The 22,762-nt window shown below is 49.8% G+C and overlaps 7 protein-coding genes across 7 annotated transcripts; 2 read left to right on the top strand and 5 right to left on the bottom strand.

The window, feature by feature from the left end:
• Positions 1 to 9: 9 nt before the first annotated feature.
• On the top strand, positions 10 to 1,483 carry MGYG_08190 (hypothetical protein; the record flags this gene model as incomplete). The annotated part of the gene is made up of 2 exons (XM_003169963.1): positions 10 to 21; positions 242 to 1,483. 2 exons carry the CDS (start codon positions 10 to 12, stop codon positions 1,481 to 1,483), a joined length of 1,254 nt encoding a protein of 417 aa, XP_003170011.1.
• A 1,178-nt stretch (positions 1,484 to 2,661) lies between these two features.
• MGYG_08189 (NAD-specific glutamate dehydrogenase) lies at positions 2,662 to 6,241 on the bottom strand (the record flags this gene model as incomplete). The annotated part of the gene is made up of 5 exons (XM_003169962.1): positions 2,662 to 2,874; positions 2,938 to 3,038; positions 3,097 to 3,808; positions 3,897 to 5,928; positions 6,025 to 6,241. 5 exons carry the CDS (start codon positions 6,239 to 6,241, stop codon positions 2,841 to 2,843), a joined length of 3,096 nt encoding a protein of 1,031 aa, XP_003170010.1. The 3' UTR covers positions 2,662 to 2,840.
• A 2,414-nt stretch (positions 6,242 to 8,655) lies between these two features.
• Positions 8,656 to 9,633, top strand: MGYG_08188 (hypothetical protein; the record flags this gene model as incomplete). The annotated part of the gene is made up of 3 exons (XM_003169961.1): positions 8,656 to 8,720; positions 8,850 to 8,917; positions 9,194 to 9,633. The coding sequence occupies 3 exons, from the start codon at positions 8,656 to 8,658 to the stop codon at positions 9,631 to 9,633; spliced, it is 573 nt and encodes a 190-aa protein (XP_003170009.1).
• A 589-nt stretch (positions 9,634 to 10,222) lies between these two features.
• MGYG_08187 (hypothetical protein) lies at positions 10,223 to 11,157 on the bottom strand (the record flags this gene model as incomplete). Its single annotated transcript, XM_003169960.1, has 2 exons — positions 10,223 to 11,014; positions 11,068 to 11,157. 2 exons carry the CDS (start codon positions 11,155 to 11,157, stop codon positions 10,223 to 10,225), a joined length of 882 nt encoding a protein of 293 aa, XP_003170008.1.
• Positions 11,158 to 12,151: 994 nt separating this feature from the next.
• Positions 12,152 to 14,366, bottom strand: MGYG_08186 (DUF907 domain-containing protein; the record flags this gene model as incomplete). The annotated part of the gene is made up of 3 exons (XM_003169959.1): positions 12,152 to 12,447; positions 12,505 to 13,992; positions 14,060 to 14,366. 3 exons carry the CDS (start codon positions 14,364 to 14,366, stop codon positions 12,152 to 12,154), a joined length of 2,091 nt encoding a protein of 696 aa, XP_003170007.1.
• A 1,604-nt stretch (positions 14,367 to 15,970) lies between these two features.
• On the bottom strand, positions 15,971 to 17,142 carry MGYG_08185 (hypothetical protein; the record flags this gene model as incomplete). Its single annotated transcript, XM_003169958.1, has 3 exons — positions 15,971 to 16,206; positions 16,319 to 16,704; positions 16,784 to 17,142. The coding sequence occupies 3 exons, from the start codon at positions 17,140 to 17,142 to the stop codon at positions 15,971 to 15,973; spliced, it is 981 nt and encodes a 326-aa protein (XP_003170006.1).
• A 404-nt stretch (positions 17,143 to 17,546) lies between these two features.
• Positions 17,547 to 19,229, bottom strand: MGYG_08184 (hypothetical protein; the record flags this gene model as incomplete). Its single annotated transcript, XM_003169957.1, has 3 exons — positions 17,547 to 17,695; positions 17,754 to 18,017; positions 18,080 to 19,229. 3 exons carry the CDS (start codon positions 19,227 to 19,229, stop codon positions 17,547 to 17,549), a joined length of 1,563 nt encoding a protein of 520 aa, XP_003170005.1.
• Between the last annotated feature and the right edge of the window lie 3,533 nt (positions 19,230 to 22,762).

The raw sequence follows: 22,762 nt of genomic DNA, 5'->3' as shown, positions 1-22,762 counted from the left end.
ATCAGGCTTATGCCTTTGTCGGTTCTTCTTCATCTTCCAATTAATTCATGCATTAATAATAAGTATACAAAACACTGGCAAGTCTTAGTGTGGGAGTTTTCTCATCCTCGGAGGTCGAGGTGGTGAATATTTTTGGTCCCGTCGTGTCCTCCTTTTTGGCTCTTATTTCTTTTCCCTCTTCACGCTTTTTTCCGCACTCGCGCCCACCTTCACAGCTCTGGTCATTGCCCGCGCTTTTCAGGGAATTGGTGCTGGATTCACCATCCCTTCTGCTCAGGCTCATGTCGCGATCTACTTTCCCTCACCCGCGGAGCGGGCGAAAGCTCTAGGTTTCTGGGCCGCAGCAGGCAGCGTGGGATTCATTGTCGGCCTCATCCTAGGTGGTGTTCTGACGGCCCTCATCAGCTGGCGCTGGATTTTCTGGATATCTCTCATTCTTTCTGCCATTGTTGTACCAACAGCCCATATCTTCCTTCCTCGAGCTAAGACGGCTCGTTCACCTGCTGCTCGTGAATCCATAAATGAGGAACAAGAGGAGAAGAAGCTGTTCCAGTCTATCAAAGCACGCCTAATTCGTTTCGATGTGCTTGGAATCTGTCTAGGAGTCCCTAGCCTGCTCCTACTGACTTACGCACTCACCTCCGCCAATACGGCAGGCTGGAGCTCACCATCGATCATCTCCACCTTGGTGATCTCAACTTTGCTACTCCTATTGTTTGTGTTGCACGAATCTCGAGCATCCCAGGCTTTGATCAACCCTCGCCTCTTTCGTCCAAGTTTCACCTTCACGCTGCTCCTAGCCGTGGCAACATATGCCGTCCGCCAGGCATGCTCCTATTTCCTTACTCTCCAAATCCAATCATATGGATCCTCACCTCTACACACTTCTCTCCTCTTCCTACCTGTCGGCATCTCTGCTTTGGTCACCAACACGATTGCGGGCCGTTTGGTCCCCATACTAGGTGCCCGAGCTATGTTCGTTATTGGCTGGGCCCTTTGCATCCCCGGAGTGGTATTGTTCAGCTTTATCACCAGTGAGACATCATATTGGCGCTTCACTTTCCCCGGCATGATCTTATATATCGCCGGTCTAGGCGTGGTATATATTACTGCAAATTTCGTGGTAGTGTCCAGTGCAAGCAAGAGTGACCAGGGGGTAGTAGCGGGTGTGTTTAACGTTGCTCTCCAGGTGGGAGGAAGTGTTCTGGGTCTCGCAGTACTCACAGCTGTTGCTGATGGTATTAACAAACAGTACGGTGACGGCAAGGCAGGAGAACTCAGCCTGGTTGGCTACCAGAGCGTATACTACTCATGCATCATACTGTGTGCAGTAGCTTTGGTGCTAAGCTTGATAATTGAAGTTCCAGATGCAATGAAAGGGAGCCTGTGGAAGAAGCCTGGGCAAGCTACGACGGAACAGCACGTCAAGACGGGACAGGAGACGGCGACACGGCAGATAGAGACTGCTATTGAGATGAAGTAATCGTATCCAAGCCTGGTTGACTAGAGATTGTTTATTGAAAATATATAAAAAAGGCTTTATACGTAGACCTTATCTTAGGTCTTGGATGTCTGATGTTGCTTTCTTGGTAGAATACACGTAACTATGCATGGAAGCCCACACCTACTGGATACTAAATTAGTAAACCCTGGTGGCACCATCAGTAATAATTTATGCCTGGACATAAGATGGATCCAAAGAGGTTCGTGAGACCAGTTCACAAAGCACAAGCGGCTTTCCGGAAATAAAGTCGTGTCAAGGACCTCCATGCTAATTTCGCAATTTCAGGCCAAACGATGGTGTCTGACATCAGCCTTTCAAACCTCTTGTCTCCACCATCTCACCTTTTCCCAGGTAATAATACAGCGATCGCCTAACACGATCTAATATTAAGCCCACCACAGCCCCGTTTCACATACATTCTTAGGTATGAGCCATTTATCTCACCGAAAGTCGTTCTCGTATCTGCCCAGTTCATCAAACTTCAACTTGTGGGCATGCGGGAGGCAGCAATGAAACGGAACTATTCCGCAGTGCTCAAGTCTAGCATGGCTCGAGTTTGCTAGCGACTTCATATTTCCTATCACGTATCATGTATAACAAACTAGTCATCATATAGGGCCCGTTGGTATAATGTGGCATCGGGCTGCTTGTATTATTTCTGGACAATCAAGGTTGAGTTTCGGAAAAGGGGCAAACGCTGAGTTTTCCGATTATGACATCACGTCATCAAGTCAATTGCCGAATTACTATTTATAGTTAGCTTTTTCGGGACGGGAAGTTTAGCAGGGGAAGAAATTTCAGCAGATGTTCCCCTCTTGATCTGGGAAGCAGAGGGGTGAAACTTTAGCTCCTGAAGCTTTTATTCTCTAAGTACCGTACGAAGAACTGTTATCGTTTAGTTATATTCTGGGTTTCTTTTTTGGTCCCGGCTCGTTTGGTGCATATGGGTGAGTATGTGTCGTGTATACCGTCGAATCCAGGGAATGGCGGCAAAGTAAATTCAAACAAATGTCAACATGTACATCGACAGCGTGTGCTATTCATTTCTTTTGTGTGTAGAAAAATAAAAAAATAAAAACCAAAGTCTTAATCTTTTCCTTTTCTGGGTTGCTTCATGATTGATTTGCTTTTTTATGTTTTCGGGGGGGTTGTTTCTAGTTTCGATTCGGGTCGTGATAAGGAGTGGCAGGGCGGGACGGGGGCTCGTTAAGGGAAGAGAAAATGGAAGGAAAACACATCAGGGTTCTTTTTTTTATTTGGTCTTGTACATTTATCCAAAAAGGAAACGGGGATTGGACCGCGCCCTTCTGCTGTGCCGTGTTGGGAGCGAGACACTCTAGTTCTCCTCCTTTGGCATACGCTTGCCCATGCTAGACAGGAGATTAGTATTCGGGCTATGCATAAGCTTATTTTGCAGGCGGAGGTAAACTTACAAGTCAAAGAAGGCAAACTGGCTGGGGTTGGGGCCGTATTCATACACGAAGCGGCTGGCAAGGTAACTACCGAAGATGGATCGGAGGTAGTTGTCAGGAATCTAAAAAGGATTATTAGCAACAGTCAAACAATCAGTCACTAGAAAGGGTTACACTTACGCGCTCCAAAAGAGTCTCCAGGCCAATCTTCTCAATGAGAAGCTTAGGAAGAGCATCCTTCAGGGTAGCCTTGCGGAGAGGAATGTTATCCCAGAGTTCGGACTTCTGCAGCTCTTCGTCAAGCTGGGTGATGGCTAGACTGAGAGTGTCACTGAGCACGCTGCGGGGAGTGCCGGTGAGCTCGTTCTCCCTCCAGATAGCCTCGAACTCCAAGCGAGCATTGCGCTTGATGGTCTCCTGGACCTCGCGGACGTAGGCATCGTAGAATGGTGGTGGGGTACCGTCCTTGGCGACACACATGTGTTCTGTGAAACCGGCATCGTCGAAGGAGAGGGAAGCAAGGACCTCAAGGGAGGAGGAGGTGACACCACCCTTGTTGGAAGAAGCATCCTTGTAGATGACACACCCGGCCTTCTCGAGACGGAGCTTGGAGTCCTGGGTGACGAAAAGGTTGGCACCCTCAACGATGAATGGAACAACGGACTTGCCATCGACGATGAGGCTGGAAACATTGTTAAGGTTGATGGACTCTGGACGGCCACCGCAGGGAACGAAGATGTCGTAGTTACCAGGGCGAAGGTGGTAGGTGTTGCGGAAGGCAGTACCGTTGTTAACGACCTCGCCGGATGGGAGAGTGACGTTACTGTCGTCGCAAAGAACACGGTATCCGTCCTTGGACAGCTTGGAGGCGTCGTATTCGCAAATCATCTTTCTGGTGTGAGCAAGACGAGTGAGCTCCTCGCGATCGAGGCCGTTGGGGTCAGCGAGAACACCAGATCCGTCAACAAATGGCAACGTACTGCTCCTTTCCGAGCAAGATACCGTTGGAACCGAGATCTCCATCAGGTCCACCAGTCTGGAACATACGGACCTTGGTCTGGTCAATGCCCATCTTGCGGTAGATACCCTCGACGTTCTCACGCACAGACAAGGTGGTCATAGCGAAACGGTCGTGGGGGATACCACCGAGCTTAGGGCTCTTTCCAGTGAAGAAGGACTTCCACCATGGAGCACCACGCTTGCGAGCATGCTCAGTGGCCCAGTTAACGAGAGGAGCAGAGTTCTCGTCGGGACCCATGAAGAGGATCTCATCCTGACCGTGGAGGTCGACGATGGGGTCCTTGATTCCAGGGCTGACTGGTGGAAGGAGGAGATCAAGGATACTGTCAATATATTTGTGGAAAGCGACAGCGACCTTGTCCTGGTGGTTGACATCTAGAAGCAGGACACCCTTGGCACCGCCCTCGGGAATATCCTTGTTCTTGCGCTGCTGAGTGTTTGCGAGGTTGTAGTTCTCGTCGAACAGAGAGCGAGCGTTGATAGCGTAGGCCTCCTTGTCGCGGGACTTGACAATACGGATACCACCACGGGCGATGTCTCGGAATCTGAGGTGGAAGCCACGGAATTCTGAGCTGATGATGATGAACATGCCGTACAGAGGGTCTGGGTATTCATGCTTGGGGAGGAAGTCCGCGCTGAGACGGAAGCTGAGGGCGACCTTGGTGGGGGTGTAGAAGTTGGTCTTAAGGACGGCGGCGTTGAAGGTGAGGAAGGACTGCATGACCATTCTGTCGTTCTCACTAACGACGGTCTTGGAGACAAGCTCCTTCAATTGTTCGGCATTAAGAACCTCATCGACCTGCAGACGCAGGTAACTGAGGGTTGGGAGGAAATCATCCTGGGCCTCGCCTCTAGTCTGGACGTAGTGAGTGTTGGCGAAGTTGAGGTAGAGTCTGTGGATGAGATCGGGGTACTTGTGGATGATCTCGAGGATGTAGTCGGAGGTGAAGGTCTCGGAACGGAGGCGCTTCTTAAGCTTGGAAAGCAGCTCAGCATGTGCACTGTTGCTCGAGTCCAAGATGGCGGCGAGCGAGGTGTACTCAGAGCCGAGACGGTTGAGGAACTGCTGGACGAAGACCCAGACGCAGTGAGCATAGATGGTCTCCTGCAAGCTCAAACGGCCGCTGATGAAGTGGCTCTGGAACTTGTTCTGGGGGATACAGTAGAGGAGGGAGATTTCCTTGAGGATCTGGTGGACAGCAGCCTCAATTGGAGGGTGTCTGCTGGAGGTCTCGGAGCCAGGAATTGGGCGGAGGTAGAGAGACACGATGGTAATGCCGTTGGAGAAGTTCTCGAGGTACTTGCGGGAGCTGGTAAGGCGGTAGTAGTGGTACAGATCCGAGAGGGCAGAGAAGAAGCCCATGGCAGAGCCCTGACGGTAGGCAATAACGAGTCTCTTCTCGCGGCTGCCTTCGATCTCAAACATCTTGATGACGGGGCCGGAGCGGGCAACGGCATTGATTAGGAGCTCCTGGTAGATCGCCTTGGTGTTTTCGGTAGCCTTCTGCAGGAAGAGCTTGTCACCGACGACCTCAATGTTGGTCTCCTCGGGGTCAGGGTTGGGGTTGGCGAATTGACACTTGTAGACAAAGTAGCAGCGGAGCTGCTGCTCGCTGTTGTCTGGCAGTGGGCTGGAGGAGCGGAAGGTCTCGACGCGGAAGCTGTCGGTAGCTGTAGCTCCGTTGATGTACTTCTCATCGATACGCTGCTCGTAGCGGGGGCCATCAGTGGTAGTAATGCCGGGTCTGCTGGTGTCGATGTAGACGGCGTGGTCCTCGGCCTCCTTGTCGAGTCTGATCTCTAGCCGCTTGTCGTCACGGGCGTAGGCAGCCACCTTAGCAGCATAGAGGGAGAGGATATGGCTGGCAATGACTTCGACGGTCTCGGTCTGGAAGTACATGTCGTCAATTCCGAGCAGGTTGTAGAACCAATTTGTCTCGGAGGCCACGAATTCGTATGGAATGAAGCCATTGTTCTCCAATTGCTCGGACACTGTGTGCAACCCCGCGTTAGTATTCGGACAGTTTCAGAACAATACACATTTTGAATGTATTCAACAATTCCAATTGAGCTCCTATTGTCACGTACCGGCAAGCATCTGTGCCTCCTTGCCCTCGAACTTGGCTGCCACGTAGCCGGGGCCCTGCTCGGCCAGGACACGGTGAGGGCCTCCAGGGATACCGAGATGGGTGGGCTGGGGAGATGGCTGGCGGCCTGGGGTGCGCACAACGGTTTCCAGCTGCTTGTTCAGAGGACGCTGGAAGCCCGTAGGCGTGCCAGAGCCGTTCTGGGGAGAGTCCGACATCTTTTGCGGTCTGGTTGTGTTTGGTTCTTTTAAAACGTCTCCTTTTTTCTGTCTATCGTCGTTGTCTCAAGTCTATAAATCGAATTGCAGCTATAGGAGCAGCGAGATGGGGGACTGTGTAGAGCACGCAGCCATGGGATAGCGGGCAGGTGAAGGTGAAGGTGAGAGATGGAGAAAAGGTGAAGTCGTGAAGTTGAGGTTGAGGTAAAGTCGGGGGGAGGAGGGGCAAGTAAAAAAGGGCAGGAGCAACGGGCGGTAGAGCTCGCCTTAATAAGCAGTTTCGCGTGGGGCGGCTAGCGGAGGCAACAGCGAAGCGCCGGCGGCGGAAAGACGGAAAGCGTCGGGACAAGCTGAGCGCACCTGACTTAAGCCATGGTGACTAAGCAGTCATGTGTCGTGAAAAAATCAGCGCCCCGTGACTTTTCCATGCTTATTAAGCATCTAGACTTTTAGCTTTTTTGCTTTTTTCGACCTCATCGCATCGAAAGCGACAAAAAAAGTCGATGCAAAGAGAGCGACGCGGAGTGACGATGGGGATGGAGATGGGGATGCAGAGACGAAGGCCGCGGGCGTTGCTCTCAAACTCGCCTTGTCGCGTTAATTCTCCGACAGGCCAGGCAGTGGGACGATCCAGGCCGCATGACACAGTAATCTTTCTCCCTCTCTCTTTTGCCGTCGCCGTCGATGTCAAACACACCGTGCTCGCCGTCCACTGTGGGCTGCTGTCTGGCCGCTACGGAGTATACGCTGGAGCCAGCCAGGACTATGGATGAATAGTATTACGACTATTGCTTAGACAGACAGGCTTGCGGAGACGGTGAGAAGCCCACGAGCAGGCAAGATCCTTCGCAGCTGACGGCGAGAGGCGACTCTAGACCTTCCTCGCTTCGACGGCGGCGTGTTGGTTGGTTTAGTTTGGCCGTCGTCGTCGTCTTCCTGTCTGCTGATCTGTTTCACCAGGGGCACTGTCGAGGGAAGCTTTCAACCGTCGTTCCTCAACAAAGACAGGTCTCTCGGGCGATCCAGACAGACAATGACTTACCGATCAAAGACAGCGACTTACCGATCAGAGACAACGAGACCGCAGGCTGGCCAGCTCACTTACGGATAGCGACCTGTTCCAGGCCTGTCTCGTTTGTTGTTGTCCCTTTTTTTCTTTTATTCTAGTTACTTTTGTTGGCCGGCAGTTGATCGGTTGGCCGTTTGTCCACACGGGACGGACATATAGACACATACTTAAAAAGAGCCCCCAACACTTCATTCATCTGCTGTCACACCGTCAACGTCTTTCTTTCTTTCTCTCCTCACTCCCTCCTCGATGCACCCCAGAGCAGTCTTCTTTATTCATCACCTCCGCAAAAGTAGATCACTCTGGGGTAGCTCGAGCTCATCTATGGACTATTGAAGCCTCGAGACTTAATAGTACGATCTGTCGTTTACAGAGCAGTCGCAGGTCCAACCTCAACAAGATTGCCTTGTTCCCGTCAAATCGTACCTTGATCGCCCAGCTAGAAGCCTGGCCCCCGGAAGTTAAGTGTACATACGCATATGCAGGCCGAATCACCACCAGTCGGTCTTTTTTCTTCCTTCTTCCATGTACGGATACATGCACGATTGAGTACATAGGGCGTATCCTCCCCCCCATCACGCAATTGCATTGACATCCCCAGCATCCTCCCGCTTCTACTTACAGGAGACGGAAGGCTGAAGACAGACAGAAAGGCGAACGTCTACGGAGTACTCAAAGCACTTACTTACTCCCTTTTCTCCTGTCCCTTTCTCCCTTTCCCCCGTACGCTCCATCTCCTTTTTCCCCCCTGACGATGTAACCAACGCCTCCTCAAACAAAAGGGTGAAAACTGGGGAAACCCCAGCAACCGGTTGGCTCTGCCGTCCGTCTCTCGTCTTCTTTTCTTTTCTTTCCCCCATCTCTCGTCTCTTCTTGTCTTGTCTTGTCATGTCTTGTCCTCTGCCTCGCCTTCGCCCCCTTCTTCATCCCTGACACCACGTTCGGACCGGTCGACGGGCTGACAGGCTGACGGGCTGGCGGGCTTGCGGGCTGACGGGAGCTGGACTTGGTAGCCAACCGGATACTGCGCAACCAAATCCAGCCTCAGCAGCCATACATGAGTATTATACAACTACACCACCACACACACTGCATCCATCCACTCAATCCATACAATTCAGCAGCCCTCGCAGAGCAAATATAAATTAAAAATATAAATCCCTCCTCGTATCCTCACCTCAGCCAGTCATGGAAAAGACGCGCTGGGCGGAACGTCCGGACTTGGTCACATCCTCCGTTTGAACCGTAGTTTTTATTATTCACTATTATTACATTTCACCTCCAATGCCCTTGAGGACCTTGTCTGCTGCCCTGGTCTAGTTCTGCGCATCGCGAGCTAGTCAGCATGGCTACTGATTCCTACCTGGATGGCAAAGTCCGTACCTTGCTGACTCGCTCGCTAGTTCTCAAGTACGGAGTATCCGACTCTAGAAAAGTCCATGGACGGAGCAGGTTGCCGTGTTTCATCTTTTTGCTTCTTCGTCTCTTATGTTCTCTTGTTTTTTTTTTTTTTTATTTTATTTTCATTACTTGATGGAGATGCCTTACCAAGGGTACTTCTGGGAGGAAACGAGAGAAGCGCTTCTTGCGACGGAACTTGCGTGTTGGTTCGTCTGCCTCATCCGTCCCCCTTTTTTTATTATTGCAATAATTACCTTGCAGGCTTATCTTTTTCTTCTCCCTGGCGTTATTTATTTCTTCCAGCTTTGGTATTTAAAGCTTTGTCTCTTCCGCTTCTCTGGGAATTTCTTCTTTTCTTCTTCCCTTCTCTTTCTCTTCCCCAGACTTTTCTTTCTCCGCATTTTTTGGGACGCTGAAACCTGGAATCTAAGAACAGAGTTATATAGCCTCACTTAGCCGGCCAGCTATTAAACAAGCAATAGCTACCAGACAACCATCAGTCCAGTCTATCAATCAATACATTCGTCACCTCGTTGATCGTCGAGAACTTTCGTTTGCAAGATATCATTCTCTTCAGCCAAATACCAACGGGCAGGATCCCCTTCCATCAATCAAATATATCTTCGGCCAATACCATAACCACCCAAATAAAAATCTCCAAATGGCTTCAACCATGACTCAGTCTCCTCATTCCTCGCTGCCTCACACCATGCATCCTTTCTCAAGCACCGGTGCCAGCTCAACCAGCTCAAGCTCGAAGCAGCTCTCGGTCTCCACGCTCAGCCTCGACATCCAGAGGGCCATGCAATCCTCCTCCAGCCAGCCAAAGTATATCTCTGCTGGTAACAACGACTTCGAGCACCCACCTCCACCTCCTCCATCACCAGTCGGCTTTCCCTCCGCCTCAACCAGCTGGAGGTAGAGTCTAATTGGACAAACAACCTGGACGAATCAAAATGATATGTCCCCCGTCCTCACATTTCGGGTACACGGTCGATGACCAAATGTTCAACCTTTCAGCTGCTTTTTCTTTCTTTTCCTTTCGCAATTATAATCTTAATTCGCATCTGGGTCGGGATAGAACGGAGTTGTTTGTTTAGATGGCTTTCAGCTTCTTTTCTTTTCTCTTTTTTTTTTTCTTCCTTCTCTTGATATCCCTGCCCAACGAGCTGGTTTCTTCAGGTCTTTCTCTTTCTCATACTGTTTTTCAGCGAGCTCCTTGTTTCCTATATTGCTTTTGTTTCTTCAACACAATACTCAGCCACAGTATAACAGTCTGCTTGCTTCTTTTCTTTCTCATCCGTCAGTCTGAACACATGGCCTCCTGACTGGGTATGCAGTGTCTGCGACGTCAATGACAGATAATTATTTTTTTATGGATTATCCTCAAATAGCCGTATTTTCTCAAGCCCGAAATGGATTCGTAGCTGGCTATTGAAATCAATGCCCAACGCAGTCGAGTAGTCATAGGGCTGTCCAGAAAAGATTCCTCAAAACCCAAAAGGGCCGCGTCAGGAGCCTGCAGGCTCACTGGCCGTAGGCGTTGTAGATCCCGTCTGCACCCCAGACCCACGACTATCCTGGTTCGAAACCTGGCCACTGCCGCTCCGCTCAGCGTACATCCGCTCCAACGCCTGCAGTGCATCCCCATCACCTTCGAGCGCCAACTTATTCAACCTCTCAGCCTCCGCAACAGCCGCTTCAACCCTGTTCCACCCCGCAATCTTTTCCCCTTGAATTTGACTCTTTTTTAATGGAAACACAGTCCTGACAGCATCGGTTTCGCCCCTGGCATGTTTTGCCTTCGCCAACCGCGCCAGGAATCGTGCCTGGTTACTCACTGCCATCCTGGATGCGTCACCCAGATCATTGCCGAACACGCTTTGGCTGTGGCCGCCCGCGCTGGATATTAGATTGGCTTTTTGGCCCACGATTCTCACCCGGCTGGCGCTGAGGAGCTCACTGTTGTCTTCTTCGTTTCGCCAGAGCGGGGGGGTTGAGCTGGGCAGTCTCTCGGATGATCGTGTGAACATCAGCTCGGTTCCTATCATATCCGCCCAGGAACAGCTAAATATCTGGTTGCCATATGAAATTATTGGGTTGGAGGAGTGAAGGTCCATTATCTGGACTCGGCTTTGTGACTCTTGCTCTTGGTCGTTGTGATCTTGCCCTCCATCACCATCCATTGACGGTGTCATGGAGGGGTCAATTGGAGAGTGGATTGGAGTCGAAGTAGATGATCGCTTTCTCGGTGGCCGTATGAGCCCGTTAACCGAGGATAGTTCGAGGTTAACATACACTGTCTACATTTACATCTGTTAGCAACCAGTCCAACGTAAGCTGCGGCCTCACGTACCTCTGTTTCAAAAGGGTCATACTCATATTCATATTCGTACTCTGAATCATCGCCATCTAGGTCCATAGATGTATCCTCAGGCTGATCCATGGCTGCGAATAGCAACGCTGCCTTGTCTGGTATCTTTCAGTGTTCACGGCGTCAACGAAGGAGGTCAAAAAGTCGCGTGTTGAGCCGCAGCCGACTTTTCAACGCCAAGTTACGTCATCAACAGAAAACTACCTGCCTATCTAGATATAACCACTAGTTACTATAACCAAATGCCTACACTCCATATCAATTCAATATCGATGTCCCCCAGGTATTGCGATAGATGTGATCAGTATCATAGGCTCATGGATAAACTAAAGATACGTTATCATTTACGGTTTCGGTTTAACCTATTGAATAATCATGAAATCTCAAATCACATTCTATGTGTTGTACGAAAAAGATCAGATCTACCCCTAAGTAATGCGTGGACATGTTAACGATCTACTGCTCGATATACTGATATCGAGGTCGTGGAGGGTCATGGAGGGTCATGGAGGTAGAATAATAAGCTATGCAGAATAAAAATGAAGCGACAATCAGCAATGCTGATCTCCAGGTAAATTTATCAAATATGTAAATTCAGATATACAGTCATCACTTATACAGGCTAATGGAAACACCATTGCCCTAATAATAATAATCACACCGCAAGAAAGTGAAGATCCGTACAATAAAATAGACAAAAACAGCAAAAGATTTAAGGAGCGAAGGAGGAAGTGATCCTCAGTGAAGAAATGACAGGACGCAGATGCAGGCTAGACAAAGGAGAAGAAAAGGTGACATGCATGAACTTTATGTACTTAAAGCGAAAGGATAGGTTTATTTGCTAAGGAGTGTGAAAGCAATAGAGGTCCGAGGAGGGAGGGAGAGAGGGAGGGAGGGAGGGAGTGAGAAAGTGAGTCAGGAGTCAAGAGTCAGGGGGAAACCTCAGTTCGAGGGCGCGCGGCTATGCTATGTATGCAAGATGAGAAATTTTTGTCGCAGAGAGAGACGGCAGTATGCAGGAATGCATGAGTAAGGAAATGTTTCGGAAATGTAATATGATGACGCCTTAACGCAGCAAAGACTGGTTCTGTTGGTGAGGGTGATTCGTATAGGATATATCGCTTCCGGCACTCCGTGGTCTCTCGGGGCTACCGCCACGGTGCTGGACTAGTCGGTCTGTGCTCTCGCTGTAGCCGTGTCTTGGCTTGGATGGCGGTGTGTCATGGTAAGGCTCATAGCGGGAGATGTGGTTTAGCTTGCCAACTTCCTCATCCTGCATGTACCCGTGTGCTTTGGGCTTGAGCAGAATGGAATCCCGAGGGTCAAGGGGGGTTAGGTTGTCTAGATCTCTGTCGAAGTTTTCTGTGGACATGTATGTTAGTGGTGATTGATGGTAAAGGGAGCAAAGAGTATGCTTACGTTTTTCCTTGTGACGTTCCTGATGCGGGTTCTTGCCAAACAGAGCCATTATACCATTGATCAAGATAAGGATACCCAGAATCACCGCAAGAGTAGTCTGGACAGCAAGCAGGGCAACGCCGGTGACGGTCTTGGTTGTCTTGGAGATGCCGAACTCGTCAACAAAGACGATAATGCATCCCACGGACAATACCCGGACAACCTGTATAGAGATATTGATCCATCGGCCAGACTTGGTTTCGAAAGGACGGGTCCATAGCAGGAGAATAAGCATGAGAGCCTCAACAAAAAACTGACCAGCAGACTGAACGAGGCCATGTCCATCTCCGCCAGCAATCACACAACCACGGACGAAAAGGTAAACGATAACAGGCACAAAAATCCACCAGTAATCCTTCTTGTAATGATCATAAAACAGGCTGTACTTGCGCCAGGCTTCCCGATCCTCGAATAGAGCCGAAGCGGTTCCCTCAGTCTTCTTAAGGCGTCGGGCAAGAGACCAGATGCGGAAAGTAAAGTATCCAAGGATAGCGGTGAAGACTGTAAGGGTAACCGCTGCAAGCGCTTTGGCTGCCCACGAGTCACCACGAGTGAATTGGAAGACGCAGTAGAGGGTCCAAATTCCGTAAAGCAGAAGAATCAAGTTGGTAATAGTCCTGGCAAGGAATCCCCAGTAATGTTGTCTAAAGTTCGACAAACGCTCTGGGAACGTGGCGTAGAGCGCCCAGAACTCCAACAAGACCTTCCCCAGCAATATACCTGCAGCAATTGCAGCGATGACTATAGCAAAGATCACTAGAACAGTCATGAATGTATTGGCCGCTGGGATGGAGAGTTCTTCGACGCCCTTCTTGATGCCGCTGAGCCGGCTGTTGACTTCCTCCTGTATACCGCGGGCCACGAGCTGGGTGTGGTGGGATGTGAAGTCGAGCGAGCGTTTCTCAGTAGTACCATTCGTGGCATTGTTATGTGTCTGTAGACTCTGAAGATAGGCAACGCTGTTTTCCGTGAGATTTCCGCCAGTGCTATTCCGGAAGCTATCGATAGATACCTGCAGCTGTGTCCAGGGGAAAAGGCCGAGGCTGAAGCTAAAGTTTTTGGTAAAGCTCCGATAGACGGGAGGATAGTCCACACTGAGTAATCCGTTCATTGCAATGGCCTGGAAGACGCCCATAACCTGAACGAAAGATGGACTTACGCCAGGGGCTCCTGGGTGAGCGGCGGCACCGGCAGCACCAACGCCAGAGACGGCGAGCGCGGCACCGGAGATTCCATAGGCAACATACGACACCATCGGGGTGTGTAGGGAGTTTCCATTCCCAACAGTTGACTGGATGCAAGAGAGTTCATTGTTGCTATCTTTGCCATTCAATTTCATTGTAGCTTCGGCATCCAAGTCTGGTACCGCAAAGGCAATAGATGGTATCCTCGCTCCAAACTCCTCCGAAATCGTTTGCTCACCTTTGGCGCTAAAGGTACCAGCAGGCACTAAACTAACTGTCAGTACCCCTGATTTTATGCCTCCTCTGTTGAGTTGAAAGCAGGATATACATACCAGGACAGAGTTGCTCTATGAACGTGTTCGACGCACATGGGTCAAGATTCTGAGTGAATGTCTGTCCGTAGGCAACGATCGTAACGGTTGCAGTAACATTTTGTGTTTTGCTGTTTACACCAAAGAAATCGTATGTGACCGTCTTTGCTGCGCGGTTAAGTACGAAATCCAACCGTTGGATCTTGATGTCACTGTTATCGAGGCAAGAGGTGAACCCGTTGTTCTTCAGCACATCTCCAGCAAGCGTAAGTCCGGCGTTTAGAGACAGGAATGCCCACGCAGCGGTGGTCAGGGATGTGAACTTCATTCTGCTGAAGAACGAGTCGAAGCCGTATAGGGGTCCAAAAGGGGGAGTGACCGGCCCCGACAGGCCACTTTCGATGGGCGAGGGAGATTGTAACCGAGCGATGGACGAGAAATGCGTACGTGAAAGTCGAGATGTATAGAAAGCGAGAGGCGAGGACAGTATTGAAAAGCAAGAGAACGACGGGAAAGCGTTTGCTAAAGGACTGTATGACTAGCAGGGTCAACCCGCATAGTACGATGCAAAAGACGGTCAAAAATGAAAAGTGCTGATTCTATCCTTGCGCGCGAAGAACATGAGATAAAACGATAGAACAAGACGAAGACTGGTTCAGCATAGGCGTCCCTAAGGGGCTAAGCGATTGGCCGACTGCCCATAACCGGGGAAGAAACGAAGGGTAGGGGGGAAAAGGGCGGTTGTTGATATCAAGAAAAACCGCTTTCCAGCTAAAACTGATATACACAAAGACGACACAAAAGAAGGTTAAGGGCAGACGGAGATAAACAAGAGAGGGACTTTTGTTCTTGTCGCAAGAAAAGTATGCGGTATGGTGACTGTTTCAAGAGTGCCCTTTGAAAAGGCCTTTGGGGGGACGAAGAGCAGAGCAACCGTCGGTGATTGGAGAGCGAGGCACCTGGATGGCAACACGTCGTTTCTCCGGACAAGAATATTTAGCGGGCCCAATGCAGAGAGCAGCCACTCGCAGGCCGTCACTGTTCCCCTTTTGCTGGCAAACCAAGACATTCACAGCGTTATGATGGAGCTTAAGGGGGCCATCTTTCGCGCTGGCCTTCAGTCATGCATCCGCCACGTATCCACAGAGGCACCATCACATCGCTGCTAGTGGTATGGAGCATGGCGTATCTGTCACTCTTTGATCGTGCAGTAGTTTCGATCCAACATACCATACTCCGTATATTCGGTCGTATATTTCGAAGACGTTGCTGGTGGACGAACGAGGCCAACAGCAAGAAAATGGTAAGCTGCAAGAACATGCGAGCTGAATGACGGACCGGGATACACCCAGAATTAAGGATTAAGAAACGTAAGAAAACCCCTGGGAAATTGGCGGGTCTGATCCACCGTAGGGCAGGCGGGAAGCTAGACCACAAGCCACAGCCACGGCCAAGACGGTTCTGGCCTGGACTCCCTCTCGTAGTCGAACCGCTGAGGGTTGAGGAAAAAGGGCCTGCCGGCGTTCTTTTCCGTCGTTTGTTCGTTCGATTGGCCCTGCCAACTAGGAGAAGGGAGATTTTTTCCGGTGTATGCCTTCATTGGCATACCATAAATCACTCCAGCAGCCTTTAATTAAGGGCTCCGAGCCGCCCTCTGCCGTCTACCCTGCATGGATGAGGCCGTGAACAAACTTGACGAGTAGAATAAGGCATCTCCAATTTTATGAATTCGAGGACCGGAACGGGGAACGGGGAACTCCATTCTTAAACAAGTCTGGAATACATATACATTTCGGCATCTTCGATACTCCGTACGGAGCAGTGTTGTAGTACATATTGCTGGCTTGGTTGGTAGGGGAGTCCACTCCTCCTTGTCTCTTCTTTTCCCTCCTTTTTTGCCCGAAGAGCAATATAATTATTGGAGAACGCAAGTTACTTCTGAGCCTTGCTCTGCTGCTCTCGCATAGCTGCTCTAGCACTACGACTTCCCCCGAGCTTCGGTCCACGTGGTGCATCCGTCTTTGACGTCTTGGTGTTTCGGGTACGGGCTCCGCGTCTTCTCGAGTGAATGGCGTCTAGGAAGTCTCTACGGAACTGATCTGCGATTCGATCATCTGCAGCCTGATCGTCCTCGTCTGGGTGGCTCTGGGGTTCTTCATAGACATCGACTTATCAACCCAACTATGTTAGCATACTACCTCCTGCTAGTGTGCGGGGTGTGCAAAGGCAAACGCCCGCAAGTGAAAAAAAAGGAAGCAAAGAAAAATATGACAAACTTACGTTTACTTTCGCGCAAGACTTCTTCTACAAGTCGATCGCGCATTATATCCTCGCTATTACGTCTCCTCCGTCCGCCGCGAGTCGGTTTGCCTTTGTTCACCGTCTCGTCGTCTTCGGGAGCTGCGGAATCACCCTTGGCAAGGTTCCTGGTCGCAGCCTCTGTCCTAGCGATGTTCTGGAGCTTCGAGTCCGGTCCGAGATCTATCTCGTGTAATTTGCCTAGAGTTGCAGGCTGCCTCTGTGGAAGGTGTAGGTCTGCAGCAGGCGTATGTTCCGCGCCGTGCCGTAACTGGCTCTGGCTCTCTGCAGGATCAGAAGGATCATTGTTTTCTGACGGTAACGTCCCATGGCGACGTTTTGCCATCTCAGCCTCTATAAACGCCATCCTTATCACGTTAGCTATTGCACTTGTAATACATTGCTAGGACAGGTGACAGAAAACCGGCAGGAAAAGGGTATGCGTACATATGCTTGTCAACATCGACTTTTTGACCTGAGTGTCCAACAAACCTGTCTGATATAGCGTTTAACCGGCCCTCGGCCGCAGTCTCAGCAGCCGGCACAAGAGCATCACTCCGTGACGAACGGGACGTCGAGAACTCGATGCCACCCTTCTTGGCCCTGTTCTTGCGAAGTCGCACTATATCAGCGACTCCCGTCTCGTCTGTTTCCACGCCATCTGGAGCCGATGTTGCCAGTGTATCGGGCGCAATCACGGTTGATGCCTTCGCTTCTGCTTCGTTTTCGGGTCTCGTATCGTCAGCTCGTCGGCGCATGAACTTCCGTCTCTTGGCAGGGTTGAATAGGGGCGCATCGACATCCATGGTGAATGACAACAGGGCAGTATATCTCGTTCTGCTGTGTTTCTGTTGAGTTGAAGGTGATGAATTTGGAGTCGATTCACTTCGATTTCTTTTCGCCTCCGCAGTAAGTTTCTGATTATATAAAGATTATATAATCAAGAGCTTCGTTGCATAAGTTTGGGAACACATAAAAGGTAAAAACGACAACGACGAGATGAGGTGGAAATGAAATGAACTGAACAGTATCTGATACGAGATGAAGAGATAAAAGAATTAACGGATGAAGAGGTGAAAGAGCATAGTGAGTATAGACGTGAAGCTATATACAAATTGTTTATGAATAACCAAACCCGCAGTAGCCACCCTTTTGCAAGTGCCCACCAATATACGCCTATCCAATATCCAATAATGCAGAAGAAGATCGATCAGCTCAGGGCCACCTTAGCACCATATTTGCTGGAGCAAGTGACGGTAAGTAGCTCAGTCCATGGATGCGAGTCCCTTGACTCAATGTTATTGAAGGTCTGCATGATTCTAATCGTAGCGTAGGAAGCTTCGGTAAGCGCAAATTGCTCTGAGACACAACTGTTAGCATACGAGTAGAGAAACGGCAAGGAATATAGAATACATACGGCCAAGGCAGATTCTGGGACCGCCGTTGAAAGGCAGATAGCCCCAGCCGGGGCGGAGGGTCTCCCATCGCTCGGGCTTGAACTCGAGAGCGTCTGGGCCGTAGACGTCCGCACGGCGGTGCATGGAGTAGGCACTATATACGACAGTGGTCCCCTTGGGCACAAACACGGGAGACTGGCCGTCTGGGCCGCCACCGCGCGGGAGGATAGTGTCCTGGATGGCACTGCGAGAGTTGCCTGGCACAACGGGGTAAAGTCGAAGAACTATATCTACTGTTAGACTGATATAAAAGGCTAAAAGGGTAAAAACGAAGAAACGAACGCACCTTCGTTTAAGGTGAAGCGGAGATACTTCATGTTCTTGATCTCTTCAAAAGACGGAGCCCGACCGTTAAGCGTCTGAACCTCAGCCTGAAGTTTCTCCCATACATCCTGACGTTTCGATATAGTGTTCCATAGCACGCTAAGCAAACTAGCAGTGGTATCACGGCCGGCAAGGAGAATGTTCATGAGCTCCGATCTCAGCATCATCGGATCCTGAGTCTCTTTGACCAGCTCGTCCAAAAAGACATACCGACCAGACTCGTCAGCAATTTCTCCGGTCTTCTCACGCGAGTTGTACCGTTCAATGCCCTTCTTGACATAATGGTCTGCAAAGGTATGCACGTCCTTTACGCCCTGCTTGTACTCCTTGCTCCTCCAGCTGGACGGCAACCCGAACCTGAAGCGCTTTCCAATGTAGCCGGTGCAGAAGTCGAATGACTGGCCAAAGATATCGCCCTTCGGAGCGGTGCTGCGGTGGCCGGACAGAGTACTGGCAGACTCGCCAAAGAGGAACTCTGTGGCAGAGTCAAGTGTCATGCCGAAGAAGAGGGGCTGCAGGTCGACGGTCGAGCCGTTAGTGGGAATCAGCTCGATGAGCTCGCGGACATGGCGCTCAAACATGTTCAGGTCTGCGATCTGGGACCGCGCAAAGTTGGGCCGCAGCATCGCCCTGGAGTGTTCCCAGTCGCCGCCATCGTTGGTGAAGACGCCGTTACCAAAGAGCTCGCGGAAGCCGGGCTTTGCGGCGCAGCGGCAGCTGGGTAGTCGTTGAACTTGACAGCCAAACACCGTCTTAACGTTCTCAGGCTCGCAAGTCGAAAATACTTGCAGTCCTCGGGCTGTCCCGTCTACAACCAAAATAGCAAATATGATACGTACTGGGTAGGCCGGTGAGCTTGCTGCTAAATGTGTTGCCGTACTTGAGGTATCGGTTGCGAATATCCTCGAGAAAGGAGTCGTTCTTGTTACTCTTGATGGCCTCGAGAACAAGCCCCAGGCCAAAGATAGGGTCAAAGTCGGGATACGCCGGCGGTGCCTTGAACCATGTTCCTTCGCAGCGCGACGGCGAGCGAGCGTTGTCTGGATGTACAGGGAGAACTTGTAGAGGATGAAGCCGCCGAGCAGCAGCCAGCCCAGCGACAAAGCCAACATTTTTATTGCGCACTTGAAAAGAGGAGTTTATTTTAATCTTAAAATGAGAGAACAGCGAATACTCCGTACCGACGAAGATCTTATAAAGGCAGGACGAGAAAAAAGGGAGCCAGCTGAGCGGGCGTCGCTGTATATAGTATAGAGCCAGTCAGGTTCACGGATGCACCGAGAGTCACCCAGGCCACAGCATTTCTCTGCAGTTCAATAGTTACACTTCGCCAAAGTCTCTCGGCTGTCGGTTGACTTCACATGAAACATGACTGGCTGAAGAATAATAAAGGCTACAAAGGCTCAAGACACGGAGCAACGTGCAAGCCGTCTCGTCTCGCCGTCTTGTCCGGCCTGGCACAACTCGCTGCACAACAGCGCATAACTCGCTGATCAACCTGTCAATTTGTCCGGCCTGCCCGTCATTTTTAGCACATCGATAGCTGCAGAAGCCTGGTGCAAGACAGCCACGTATACGCGAGCCAGGCCAGCCACAACGGGGGGAGACACGGCTGTGTGATGCCAGCAGCGCCGATACCGCCAGCGTCACTATGGTACGGATTCACAGTGATAGTTATCCGTGTGACGGCTGATATCTGCTTCCAATGACTACCTTGGAGCTCGCCAGCGCTGGTACTTCATGTCAAAGTACTTACTCTGTACGCTCAGCTCAGCTGAGATGCACTAGGGCCTAGTGATGATCTACGCCCCTTTCAGGCTTTTGCTTAAGGAGTGAGCATGTCCACACGGACGAATATCCATTTCCAGGGGCCACCGCCCTCGGTTTTGGCCGTTGCAATGTGGACTAGCAACCACGGAATGCGCGGGACGACCGGGCCCGGTTTACAGATACAGATGTTTCTCCTTACTTACTTTACAAGGTCTCATATCCCACTATCTCACCGCTATGCCGGACAATTCGATCCTGGCTTTAGAGTATCAGTGAGAATTAAAGAGCCGGACGCAGTCTCTATTTAAGGATATGGTTACCGAGGCTCATACAGGTGTTGACTAAGCATGAACTTTAGATTGTTGCGTCCAGATCAATCATAAGTAATATGACCTAGATAAGTTCTTTATCTGGCTGAAATATAGAGACATTATTATTATTATTTTATATAGTTAAGGGCTATTGGTAACTTATCTATACCATGATACCAAAGGAAAAACGTCAGAAACCTGATTCTGGCGGGATCTACACCAACTATCGGGGCTCCTCTAGATAGCATTGCCACAGAGAGGACCTCTCAGCCATTTCCGGGGGGTACAATGACTTGTATCTTCTAGATCAGAAATTTAGATTCCTGAACACTAGTTTGGCCGGCGGAACTCCCTAACCCTTTTAGTTGACGTAGTTCCTTGAGTGCATAGAGACTAAACTCTTCTTGTTCCATGTCTGTTTCTGCTAGCTGATCGTTGGATCCGATTATCTTGTTGGTATCTGGATCTCGATATTGTACTTCTGCCGCAGCGACTGAGGCCTGTCGTTTACCTTCTGCCTTGAATCAGTTTTTGAAGTAAGATATCAGAGCCATCGCTCTGTGGAAGTCCTCGGATTCGACTTTGGATCATTGTTGCCCGTCATACTGTTTTACAAGCAATGTCTTGCTCCATGGAATCGAGGGGGGGGGAGGCTATAATCCTAATTTAGTTCCAAGGAATTGAGGTAAGGCAAGCTTTAACAGCAACAATACAAGTTTCGAGCGGAGGTGGTAAAATGGGAAGACTAGATGGAGTAGATGATGGGGGTGGTAAAGCTCGCAGCCGGTCTCAGGTTTCAGCAGCCCTGCAGGCTGGTGAACAGGAATGATAAAGTCCAATATCGCCATTGAAATCCTCTCTTCATGCCGCCACAGTTGCCTGAGAAGGAAGAATTGAGTAAGATAAATTAAGATAAATCTTCGAAGGCCCGGTATACCATTCAACCAAAAGGTGAGCTTGCAATTGTAGCATAAGTGGGTATCTCAAATAACCAGTAGAACCTTTTTGTATCTTAGTGGGAACCAGAACAGTATTCTCGCTGGTAGTGGTTGCACCCTGATTGAGTCTCTCTTCGTTACCAGGCCCACGCCTTCAGAGAGTTGCCATTCAATGCAGATTCAAGCCCTAGTAGGGTATTGATTTGTGCTGATAGTTGCGAGTTGTTGAATCTTCGTAGTTGCTCTATCGGCTGGTTCCTTTGATGTTGCAGAAGATGGGTCGCTCGGCCTCTGAAATAACAATTTTCGAGCTATGTGAAGAAGTAGAGCCAAATATCTAGGTTCGCTCTTACGCGTAACGTTGTCCCTAGCTCTTTTTAAAAAAATAAAAAATAACGAATAAAAAATATTATTAGCAGGATTTCATGCGCAAAACTGTATACAGCGTTAATGACTCAAGGTCCTATCTCCCGCTTCACGTTCCACTGGCCTGTAAAGGGTAGGATATCAACAATGTCAGACATTCTCTGGAGTGCGGCCGGCATACCTGTTGTTAGGCTGTTGGCCCAACGAATAGTAGATATTTGCGAGCGACCCGTAGTTAGGCTTGTTGTTGATTTCTCTCTGGTGCCACAGGTACATGTCATATTCTAGCTTGGCTTTGTCCATGTTAGTCTTAAGTTTGGTTCTGTGTTATGACGTCCATTCACACATCGGACTCCCAGGGCCGATCGAGGCAGCTATTAGGGCGTGAAAGCGACGTATAGCGTTTCTGACCTAGCCGTACCATCTTTGTCGATAGAGGCATTCATCCGCAGAATATGTAACTCCCAACATGTTTTGAACGCGGGGATATCTTGCTCTGCATGCGTGTAGAGTAAACCGACAGAAGTAACTCAATGTCGATAAGGCATATTTCTTTCAGGGCCTTTGAATTCCGGCAATCGTAACCTCGTGGGTATCTATCAAATGATGGCAGTGTCATGACGACATGTTGATCCGTGAGTTTTGTGTATTTGGGCGGCCAATCAGCCGAGGCCCTCATGCCTGCAGCGAGGTTCCATGTTATCTATAACACACCGACATCATGTACCCCTGATCTGTTGGACCACAAGGGACCAAATGGCCTGATGCCTCAAGGTATCCTTGGGTAATGTGTGAGCCTAGCTAAAGTGGAATATCCCAATAAATCTTGACATTGGTAAGAAAGCAGACTTCAAGTGGTAGAAGCGGTAAGTAAGGGTGTAAAAGTAATAGGTTGTTAAGACGGCTATGCTATTCAACCAAGGAAGTTCTCAGATATAGGGGACAGAGACACGGGGTATCTTGATAGAAACTTGTCGACCACTTGAGGATGAGGAGTTGTAGAAGAAGATAAAAAAAGAAGAACAAGAGAAAGGCGGAGGAAGGCTTTATAGAACTACATGGTAGTCACTAAGCTGGACGTTATCACTATAGTAAAGTGACTTACATCAACCAGTGAATCTCCTCGTTGACTCGTTGATTGGTATCTTGTCAAGAAGTCACTGATGGTCGTCTGCCGTCTGCCGCGCGCATATCTCACGTGATGGCCTCTTAGCCTTTCGGAAAGTGGACACGCGACTTGCCGCGGGCCGAGGTTCAAAA

Source organism: Nannizzia gypsea, genomic scaffold (genome assembly GCF_000150975.2).
Source record: "Nannizzia gypsea CBS 118893 supercont1.8 genomic scaffold, whole genome shotgun sequence".
In the NCBI taxonomy this organism is placed as follows: Eukaryota; Fungi; Ascomycota; class Eurotiomycetes; order Onygenales; family Arthrodermataceae; genus Nannizzia; species Nannizzia gypsea.
Note: the sequence above shows the minus strand (reverse complement) of the source record. Positions and strands in the feature narration are given on the sequence as shown.